This window comes from Heptranchias perlo, chromosome 13, assembly GCF_035084215.1.
Source record: "Heptranchias perlo isolate sHepPer1 chromosome 13, sHepPer1.hap1, whole genome shotgun sequence".
NCBI lineage: Eukaryota > Metazoa > Chordata > Chondrichthyes > Hexanchiformes > Hexanchidae > Heptranchias > Heptranchias perlo.
The window spans coordinates 62,906,581-62,917,782 of NC_090337.1; the positions used below are offsets into that span (position 1 = coordinate 62,906,581).

The following is an 11,202-nucleotide window of genomic DNA, read 5'->3' on the forward strand; positions in this document are numbered from 1 at the left end:
GGCAAGCTGGCTGATCTCATCCTGGGTGGTAACTAGGGTGCTGCAATCAGCCTTATAGTGTCAATGGGAGAAACTCAGCCAATGGAAAGTGCGTGTAGGCGAGGGTAGGATAGACCTTGGCTGTGTTGCTTCCCACTGTCAAATAGCCTGCGAATGATGGGTAGCCACTGAAAGGCAGCAGCATTGGAAAATTGGAGGGGAAAAATAAGCGAAAAGAAAGGAATCAGAAAACATTTACTTATTTATTGTTTCTCTTAAAGAAGTATTCTTTCTTTCAGTGGAAAATATTGTATTGCTTGACTCACGAGAGCAGGTGGCATTAGGACCTGGTGGAATCCTCCTGAGCAATGACTCTGCTGTAAATATAGCAGATTCATTACATACACACTCACTTCACTGAGAGTACAAGGCAGCTACCAAAGAGATGCACTACAAGTTCAAGGAATGCCCCCATTATTTGCTTGCCCCAGTGCAGCCGCTGAACGTTACTTGACCAAGATGGAGTGCCGTTGGGGCTGAGTTCCGATACCTCCAGAGGACGGATTATTCCGAAGGATTTCGTGTCAAAACTCGGCTTCGGGTTTTTGTGTGTGTGTGTGTGTGTGTGTGTGTGTGTTTGTGTGGTGCCTTTTCATTCTCTATTTCGATGCTTCAGCTGTGCAAGATCACCGACTCGTTGCTGATCAGCAATTCCCGATCGGCCTGCGATAACGGACTGCTCTCCGGAGAGGGGGTGACTTTTTGCATCAACGTGTCGAAGCAGCAGCCCTTCCCGGGGCTGAGGATCGGCACCTTGCGAGTCCCGGTCTTCGACGAACCAGCTGAGAATCTCTACAAGTATTTCGACAGGTGCGCCGATGCGATCCAAGACGTCGGGACAGCGGGCGGCAGGACCCTGGTGTACTGTAAGAACGGCCGCAGCAGATCGGCGTCCATTTGCACCGCTTACCTCATGAAGCACAGGCACCTTTCCCTCCGGGAAGCGTTCGAGGTGAGTGAGTTATAAACAAGCTGCTCTACGAAGCGAGGCCAGCTGGGAATTTCCAATGGGAATTGCCTTCACTGTATGTCACTTTTGTGGCCGTCCCAGCTCTCTCTGGCGTTCGGTAATGCAAGGAGCAACTTAGAATCATTCAGCATAAAAGAAGGCCATTCGGCCCATCGGACCTGCGTCAGCTCTTTGAAAAAGCTATCCAATTAGTTCCACTCCCCCCGCTGCTTCCCTGACGCCCTGCAAATGTTTCCTTTTCAAGTATTTATCCAATTCCCTTTTGAAAGTTACTGTTGAATCTGCTTCCCTTTCAGGCAGTGCATTCCAGATCATAACAACTCGCTGCGTAAAAAAATTCTCCTCATCTTCCCCCTGCCTTTTTTGCCAATTATCTTAAACCTGTGTTCTCTGGTTATCGACCCTCCTGCCAGTGGAAACGGTTTCTGCCTATTTACTCTCATAATTTTGAACACCTCTATTAAATCTCCCCATTACCTTCTCTGCTCTTAGGGGAACAAAACCAGCTTCTCCAGTCTCTCCACCTAACTGAAGTCTCTCATCTCTGATACCATTCTAATAAATCCCCTCTGCACCCTCCCCGAGGTCTTGCCATCCTTCCTAAAGTGCAGTGCCCAGAATTGGACACAATACTCCAGCTGAGGATTAACCAGTGGATTTTTTAAGGTTTGCCATAACTTCTTGCTGAAAAGGCAAACTTTCTTTTAATTAATTTTTTCCCGCTGTGCTGTTGCTAGGATTTGACCCAATGGGTGGCAGCAGCCCTCCAAATGAGTGTTAGTCGGCCAACCCTCGCTGGATAGTGTGGACATCGGATGGAGGACAAGTTCGGGTTTCCGTGACGCCCCTTACCCTCAAGTACAGAAGATTGAGGGTGATCCGATCGAGGAGTTCAAAATGTTAAAAGGATTTCGATAGGGAAGATGCAGAGAAACTATTTCCTCTGGTGGGGGAATCAAGAACAAGGGGACACAACCTTAAAATTAGAGCTTGGCCGTTCAGGAGGGAAATCAGGAAGTACTTTCCCACACCAAGGGTAGTGGAAATCTGGAATTCTCTCCACCAAAAAGCTGTGGATGCTGGGACAACTGGAGCTTTCAAGACTGAGACTGATCATTTTTGTTAGGTAAGGGTATCAAGGGATACTGGTCAAAGGCGGGTAAATGGATCTGGGGGGCAGATCAGCCATGATCTAATTGAATGGCGGAGCAGGCTCAAGGGGCTGAATTGTGGGTAAAGGAGAGCTTCACTTTGTTAATTCAGAATCTAATGATTTAGGACATGATGTGCTCAATAGATGGAATGTTATTGACCAAATAACTTTTATAGAAATCAATGAGGAGGGTTGTGACCAGCAGGACTTAAAGAGGGAGGCTCCTCAATTAAATAAATTATATCACTCCAGAAGTTAGGTTTAACCTATTCTTTTCTTTCTGTTGATTTATTTTAATATGTTGTTTTAAACCGTGATTAACATTCAAAAAATGGATTACACAGGGCATGTTTTTTGTTTTGGTCAGTTGATTGTTTGACACTCGAAGAAATCCATCATAACGTTTAGGGTTCTCCAAACCAAACTAACGAGATCAATACAGGTAGGGGTTCAACCTGCTTGATCGGGAGTGCATTCTATCTCTCCCTCTGTAAGAACTTACGACACTTACCTGAGCTCCGAGAATCTATAGGGTAGGTTGACAAAAAACGAAGTTTAAGGATTCCCAAGGTGTGCAGGGCTACTGCTGGGGTTCAGCTTACTAAAACCACACAGCTCACCAGCGCAGAGCACTGGTGACGTTCTTGCCAACTCTCTGGCCAGGACCATTCAATCTGTTAGGGCATTGGCTTTCAGGGCTATCTGGAGCCGGGTGGGAAGAATCCCAACTCCTGGTGATGGGTACACTCCTCCAGATCCCATCGGTGAACCAGTCTGGTCAGTCGTTAGCAATGCCCTGGAGTACTGCCAAACCACAGAGGTTGGGTATTGGATTATTGATCGACTTAGTTTCAATCTTTCCATTGCTAAGCATGTCATCTTGGAACCAACTTGACCCCAACGAGACAGCACTCATCTGCCTCAAAAGGAGGACAGTCCCTACCTAACACCATTGTGGGAGCATCATCACCACAAGGACTGTAGCAGTTCAAGGATAAGGCTCACCATTACCTTGCCAGAGCAATAAACGTGGCCTTGCCAGCATCACCCACATCCCGACACCAAATGAAAACATTGCTCATTAGGCGTCTGACGAGAGTGGGTCTGAGCTTTCACTAGATAGACAGCAGGTGCCAAAAACCATTACTGAGGGGTACGGTGAGAAGTGACCATAAAATTATTCAGTGCCACCATCTTCTTGACCACACTATGGAGACAGTCCACATACCATGGAGTGGATATTCCACTGAATAAAGGCTTGGAGCTTCAGCAACAATCAAGATAGTTACCAAACCCTGTAAAATGGGCAGCCCATCCTATCCTGGCTGTTCCCCGTTGGGCGAGTTAGGTTAAATTACCCCTATTGGATATGATAGGTGACTGCGGAAACCATGCTTCACTCCTCTTTCAAAAGGGATAGGATCCATTTGGGTAGATCTTAACTTTGTGCGATGGTGTAAAATGAGAGGTAGAGAGTAGGCAGCCCATTTTACATCTCTTTCGATTTTTATTTCCACTGCTACCACCTGTTTTACATTATCGCATAAAGATAAGATCTACCGCGTTCTTCCTTACCTGAATGTTGGAGTTGGTGTACACACCCTGGTAAACTCTAAGATTCAGCCTTGTACTTCAGGGGCTTCCCTCTGCTTCATGATGGACGCACGAAGCACTAGGTTGAAAGACATATGAAAACTGATGAAAATAGGTTTGAAGTGGGTTTTCCAAGACCTCCCAACCCATTCCTACGGTAAATTAAATCCAGCAGCTTCTTTTTTGGTTACACCTAAATTTTAACCCCCAACATAAGAAATAGGAGCAGGAGTAGGCCATACGGCCCCTCGAGGCTGCTCCGCCATTCAGTCAGATCGTGGCTGATCTTCGACCTCAACTCCACTTTCCCGCCCGATCCCCATATCCCTTGATTCTCCTAGAGTCCAAAAATCTATTCATCTCAGCCTTGAATATATTCAATGACTCAGCATCCACAGCCCTCTGGGGTAGAGAATTCCAAAGATTCACAGCCCTCTGCGTGAAGAAATTCCTCCTCATCTCAGTCTTGAATGGCCGACCCCTTATCCTGCGACTATTCCTCTTAGTTCTAGACTCTCTAGCCAGAGGAAACAATCTCTCAGCATCTACCCTGTCAAGCCCCCTCATAATCTTATATGTTTCAATGAGATCACCTCTCATTCTTATAAACTCTGGAGAGCATAGGCCCATTCTACTCAACCTCTCTTCAAAGGACAACCCTCTCATCCCAGGAATTAATCTAGTGAACCTTTCGGTTTTTTTTATTTGTTCATGGGATGTGGGCGTCGCTGGTGAGGCCGGCATTTATTGCCCATCCCTAATTGCCCTTGAGAAGGTGGTGGTGAGCTGCCTTCTTGAACCGCTGCAGTCCGTGAGGTGAAGGTTCTCCCACAGTGCTGTTAGGAAGGGAGTTCCAGGATTTTGACCCAGCAACGATGAAGGAACGGCGATATATTTCCAAGTCGGGATGGTGTGTGACTTGGAGGGGAACGTGCAGGTGGTATTGTTCACATGTGCCTGCTGCCCTTGTCCTTTTAGGTGGTAGAGGTCGTGGGTTTGGGAGGTGCTGTCGAAGAAGCCTTGGCGAGTTGCTGCAGTGTATCCTGTGGATGGTACACACTGCAACCACAGTGCACCGGTGTGAAGGGAGTGAATGTTTAGGGTGGTGGATGGGGTGCCAATCAAGTGGGCTGCTTTGTCCTGGATGGTGTCGAGCTTCTTGAGTGTTGTTGGAGCTGCACTCGTCCAGGCAAGTGGAGAGTATTCCATCACACTCCTGACTTGTGCCTTGTAGATGGTGGAAAGGCTTTGGGGAGTCAGGAGGTGAGTCACTCGCCGCAGAATTCCCAGCCTCTAACCTGCTCTTGTAGCCACAGTATTTATATGGCTGGTCCAGTTAAGTTTCTGGTCAATGGTGACTCCCAGGATGTTGATGGTGGGAGATTTGACAATGGTAATGCCATTGAATGTCATGGGGAGGTGGTTAGACTCTCTCTTGTTGGAGATAGTCATTGCCTGGCACTTGTCTGGCACGAATGTTACTTGCCACTTATCAGCCCAAGCCTGGATGTTGTCCAGGTCTTGTTGCACCCGGGCAAGGACTGCTTCATTATCTGAGGGGTTGCGAATGGAACTGAACACTGTGCAATCATCAGCGAACATCCCCATTTCTGACCTTATGATGGAGGGAAGGTCATTGATGAAGCAGCTTTGTTGCACCGCCTCTAAGGCAAGTATATCCTTCCTTAGATAAGGAGTCCAAAACTGTACCCAGTACTCCAGGTGAGGTCTCACCAAAGCCCTGTACACCAACATTTAATGATAAAATGATAATTTTTGGATGCTGGTATCACGAGGAGAATTAGGCACTTTGACTTTCCAGTATGAACCTGAGCCAAACAGAACTGGAAGGGCCTATTGGTGGGTGAACGAATTGCCCTGTATGGTGCTGGGCCATACAGAACCGGAAGGTCCCAGGTTAGATCCCTGGCCTGTGCTGAGTTAGCTGATGCCAGCTAGGGTGGTAGGGGGGCCATTATAATTGGCTCCAGTGCAACTTGGCCAGTGAGGGGAACATCATCAGCCAGCGTTCCCACTCTGGACCACTGCTCAGTGACCTCTGCTGGAAAGCGAAGAGCAGCCAATATAGCACAGGCAGGGGATCCAACCAGAAACCTACCTGGTTTGAAAAGCTCTGGTCCCTGCTGGGCTATCAGGAGAGCCGGAGTGACTTATTTTAAACCTGCCACTGTGTTATATTTTTGCAGCACGTGAAGTCTGCCAGGCCAGCGGTGGAGCCCAATGAAGGTTTCTGGGACCAACTTCAAAGATACGAAGGCGAACTTCAATCCAGACAGATGGAAGCTAGTCCTTCAACCAATGGATGAATGCTTCAAGAAGGACACCAGTCCTTGCACTGAGATACTTTCCTTAGGATCTGCTTCACTGATATTATAGAATATAGATTGAAAGTTGCTGCTACTGTGAGGTGGCCAGTTATGCAGCCTTATTTTGCCACTGGTTCATTGTTTGAAGAAGGATGTCATTAAGTTTGCTCCTGGCCACAGTACATTATGGCACTGTAGTTCCATCATCCTGCGTAGTCAGGTTCTGTGGATTCTGTGCCAATACAGGCCTAGCAACGGAACATTTTGGGGATGGAAGGTTTGGACAAGGCACATGTCTTGAGGATGTTACAGGACAAGAGAAGCAATCATTTTTTTTTGTCGCTAATAGCCCCATTCATTTGCACCTTTACAAAACAATGGTTATCTTAACAGCCATTAGTTATGTCCCATTAATCACTAAATTAAAGCTCAGGTAATGAACACAGGTCAATTCTAGCTTCCAATTTCTATCTCTCTCTCTCGTAACCTTTCTCGCCTCTCTCTATTTGATCCATTACTGTGGTGGTGTTGCTCTAAACTCTCCTCTCCTAAGCTTCAAATATACACTTTTCCTCATCCCTGTGTTCAAATCAAGAGTCATGCATTGTTTCCTTCCCTAACCCATTCTTTTCATGGGCCTCAAAACAGTTTGGACTCCTTACCTCTTTCACCATTTACAATCTACAAGATTTTAAAACTCAAGTTTGGCATCAATTAATCACTACTTTTTGTTCTACCCAACGTAGGTGGTGTTGGTTTCCTGGACTATGGACCATGGTCCTTCAGCCTGGTCTCTCAACAATTAACAGAAAGCCTATCTCCTTTCTGGGAGAAGTGAACCGACAGCAGTGTTTCACCATGCTTCTCATTGTTGGCTATAAGGCTCTATAACCAGAGACTCCTTTTCTGTTTACTGTGAGTTGAGTTTGAAATTTAATGAGTGACTTTACAGGAGGGGATTTTCATCGGTTGGCCTTAAAAAATGAGACATCTGGCAGAGGAAGCTCTGGTCGGGGACCTTGTGCACCCATTTGCCCACCTGAACCAATTTTCAGGCAGGCCTTTCAATGGATGCCCAGCACTTCTGATCAAAGCAGGCGCGAGGCTGTTTAAATATGCAATAAGGGGTCCTATGCCTATTGTAGGACTCTGGCCGCAATTTTGGTGGAGAAATGGGCGAAGCACGCATGGTGCATGAGAGTCCCACCTTCTTCAGGTGCTGAGAGGCCTAACCAGCGCTCCTCAAAAGGGACCATAGGAACATAAGAAATAGGAGCAGGAGTAGGCCATACGGCCCCTCGAGCCTGCTCAGCCATTCAATAAGATCACGGCTGATCTTCTACCTCAACTCCACTTTCCCACCCGATCCCCATTTCCCTTGATTCCCTTAGTGTCCAAATATCCATCGATCTCAGTCTTGAATATACTCAATGACTGAGCATCCACAGCCCTCTGGGGTAAGGAATTCCAAAGATTCACAACCCTCTGAGTGAAGAAATTTTTCCTCATCTCGGTCCTAAATGGCCGATTCCTGGAGGCCTCTCCGAAAAGATAAGTTTTTTGTTTTTATCGAGATTTTTGTGGAGCTGGTGGAGAAGGAGCACTCATCCAGGCCCCACGGAAATCTTCCGATCTGCTGCCAGTCCATCCTCGTCCCCCACCCCTCCCTCTGTCATTGAACCCCCCACCCCCACCCCCGGCTGGCCTTAACCCCCGGCTGGCTGCGTGCTGGCTACATCTTTTCCACCGCAGGAAACCGGCGAGCTGCAGCGGAGTTGCCGTTTGGTGGCTGCAGCTCGCAGGAAAACTGTTGCATTGGGCAAGTACGGCGGGCGCATCACCAATAACATGCTCGTTTAACGGCCCAGTGGAACATCTCCTGTGTACTGTCTACACTACAGTGACAGCTCTTAATACAATAAACAGACGGCACAGACTAGTACAAATATGGAAAGTGAAATGTAACGGTGATTAATGGACACCAACTGTGTGTTGGAGCATGCCAGCTACATTGCTGAGTAAATATAAAGTTGGATAAGTTACAGACTGGGGATTCACATTGGTAGCCTCATTACTGAGAGCCAAACTGGGACGAGGCCCTCAGTTGAGTGGAATGTTTCTGCGCTTCATGGAATGCAGAGCTTTGCTCGGCCTTCTCAGGGAGAAGGAAGCTTCTGATGGGCTCAATTGGCAAATTCACTGCCCACCGCGGTAGCATCAGCTGTGTGGCTCAGTTGGTAGCTCTCTCACCTCTTAGTCAGAAGGTTGTGGGCTCAAGCCCCATTCCAAAGACTTGAGTACACAATCTAGGCTGATAGTCCCAGTGCAGGACTGAGGGAGTGCTGCACTGTCGGAGGTGCCGTCTTTTGGATGAGACGTTAAACCAAGGCCCAGTCTGCCCTCTCAGGTGGATGCTAAAGATCCCGCAGCACTATTTTGAAGAACAGCAGGGGAGTTCTCCCCGGTGTCCTGGCCAATATTTATCCCTCAACCAACATCACTAAAACAGACTATCTGGTCATTTATCACATTGCTATCTTAATGGCGTGAAACTGGAAAGTACTGCAGTGCAGAGGGATCTGGGGGTCCGAGTGCAAGAAAATCAAAAAGTTAGTATGCAGGTGCAGCAGGTGATCAAGAAGGCCAACGGAATGTTGGCGTTTATTGCTAGGGGGATAGAATATAAAAACAGGGAGGTATTGCTGCAGTTATATAAGGTATTAGTGAGACCGCACCTGGAATACTGCATACAGTTTTGGTCTCCATACTTAAGAAAAGACATACTTGCTCTCGAGGCAGTACAAAGAAGGTTCACTCGGTTAATCCCGGGGATGAGGGGGCGGACATATGAGGAGAGGTTGAGTAGATTGGGACTCTACTCATTGGAGTTCAGAAGAATGAGAGGCGATCTTATTGAAACATATAAGATTGTGAAGGGGCTTGATCGGGTGGATGCGGTAAGGATGTTCCCAAGGATGGGTGAAACTAGAACGAGGGGGCATAATCTTAGAATAAGGGGCTGCTCTTTCAAAACTGAGATGAGGAGAAACTTCTTCACTCAGAGGGTAGTAGGTCTGTGGAATTTGCTGCCCCAGGAAGCTGTGGAAGCTACATCATTAAATAAATTTAAAACAGAAATCGACAGTTTCCTAGAAATAAAGGGAATTAGGGGTTACGGGGAGCGGGCAGGAAATTGGACATGAATTTAGATTTGAGGTTAGGATCAGATCAGCCATGATCTTATTGAATGGCGGAGCAGGCTCGAGGAGCCGATTGGCCTACTCCTGCTCCTATTTCTTATGTTCTTATGTTCTTATGCTGTTTGTGGGACCTTGCCGTGCGCAAATTGGCTGCTGCGTTTCTTACTTTTCAACAACAACTTGTATTTATATTGGTTTTATTCATTCTTAGTTGTCCATGAGCCTTCTTCTTGAACCGCTGCCTAAATTCAGCCTAAATTGAGGGCCAAACTCCATTGATAAGTCAGTAATTATCCCCCCCCCCACCCATTTTCATCTCACTACGGCCCTGTTTGCAGGCGTAAGATGAAATTCGACCCTAATGTCCTCAAAGTGACCTTATGCAAAGCAGACCATAATGTATATTCCCTGCAGCTTGAGGCATCAGCTGGCAGTACCTAACATTTAAAGTGACTGCCGAGCTCACTTTTGTATTGGTAATGTGTCCCAGACCCAGGAACCATCGCATGGATGGATAATGGAACGTAAATGTGTTTGCTATGTTCTACTCCGGGCCTGTACTGTCAAAACCCTGTCCTATAAACTATGCATGAATACTTCTGCCACTTTTTGAAACAGCGTATATCAGCTAAAAGAGAGTCTTGCTGACTACTGGGAGAGTAAATGGACAGGAGAATCTTTGAGTGCTTTGGCATAATGAAATGATGCTACAGCTGTCACAATTCTTTATGAAGAAAATCTGACATTGCACTTAATCTGCTGTGCTGCCAATAATGCAGGATAAAGTCATTCATTTAAGTCCCATTTTAGAATGGGAGTCTTCAAAGCTGAAACCTCATCCATGCTTTTCTTATCTCTAGACTCAGCTATTCCAATGCTCTCCTGGCCGGCCTCCCGTCTTCCACCCTCCATAAATTTCAGCTCGTCCAAAAATCTTCTGCCCATATCCTAAGTCGCACCAGGTCCCGTTCACCCATCACCTCTGTGTTCGCTGACCTACATTGGCTCCCGGTCCACCAATGCCTCAAATTTAAAATTCTCATCCTCATATTCAAATCCTTCCATGGCCTCGCCCTGTTTCTGTAAGCTCCTCCATCCCTACAACCCTACAAGATCTCTGTGATCCTCCAACTCTGGCCTCTTGTGCATCCCTCACTTCCTTCATCTGACCACTGGTGGCTGTGCCTTCACCACTCTAGGCCCTAAGATCTGCAATCCCCTCCCCAAATCTCTCTACCTCGCTCTCTTCCTTTAAGATGCTGCTTAAAACCTACCTCTTTGACCAAGCTTTTGGTCACCTGTCCTGATGTCTCCTTCTTTGGCTCGGTGACAATTTTGTCTGATTACACTCCTGTGAAGCGCCTTGGGACATTTTACTATGTTAAAGGTGCTATATACATGTAAGTTGTTGCTGTTGTGGTTAAGCTAAGCTACAGCTCTCTCATGGTCCAATGAAGTGAAATCTGATGTTACAGTAAGAGCCAGGATCAATCCACAGTTTAAACAAAGGTAACTGAGCACAGCTGGGACAACAACTGGAGTGCTATATATAAATAATCTCAACTGCTCTGGGCTTGGAGAGGTGGTTACGTAAAATCAGCCAGGCTTTCCATTCCTAATTGTTATCCATGTTGGAAAGTACTCATGTATGGCTGCAGTTTAACAAGGTACTGGAATGGAACAGTCCCATTGAGTCTCAATAAGGGTCAACACTTTCAGGAGAGGAAAGGAGAGAATTGGCAAATACAATAGTTACTGAGCTTAACAATTTGAAAGGGCTTTTTTATGGTTCAATGTAGAGATTTTAGGCAGGATTAATTCCTGAAAGAGACCAGGCATAGCTCTGTAAACCCATCTGCCACCATGACATCAGCGGGAAGTTTGTCCTCTAGCAAATCCCATATCCTGCAACATGAACTA

The 11,202-nt window shown here is 46.7% G+C and overlaps 1 protein-coding gene across 1 annotated transcript; it reads left to right on the forward strand.

Moving 5' to 3' along the window:
- The first annotated feature begins 397 nt into the window (after positions 1 to 397).
- dusp28 (dual specificity phosphatase 28) lies at positions 398 to 6,640 on the forward strand. The gene is made up of 2 exons (XM_067994802.1): positions 398 to 991; positions 5,963 to 6,640. The coding sequence occupies exons 1-2, from the start codon at positions 647 to 649 to the stop codon at positions 6,080 to 6,082; spliced, it is 465 nt and encodes a 154-aa protein (XP_067850903.1). The 5' UTR covers positions 398 to 646; the 3' UTR covers positions 6,083 to 6,640.
- Positions 6,641 to 11,202: the final 4,562 nt, after the last annotated feature.

Coding starts and splice junctions, on each gene's coding strand:
- dusp28 (XM_067994802.1), top strand. CDS start 647: ATGCTTCAGCTGTGCAAGATCACCGACTCGTTGCTGATCAGCAATTCC. Junction 992..5,962: donor CCCTCCGGGAAGCGTTCGAG/GTGAGTGAGTTA, acceptor ATATTTTTGCAG/CACGTGAAGTCTGCCAGGCC.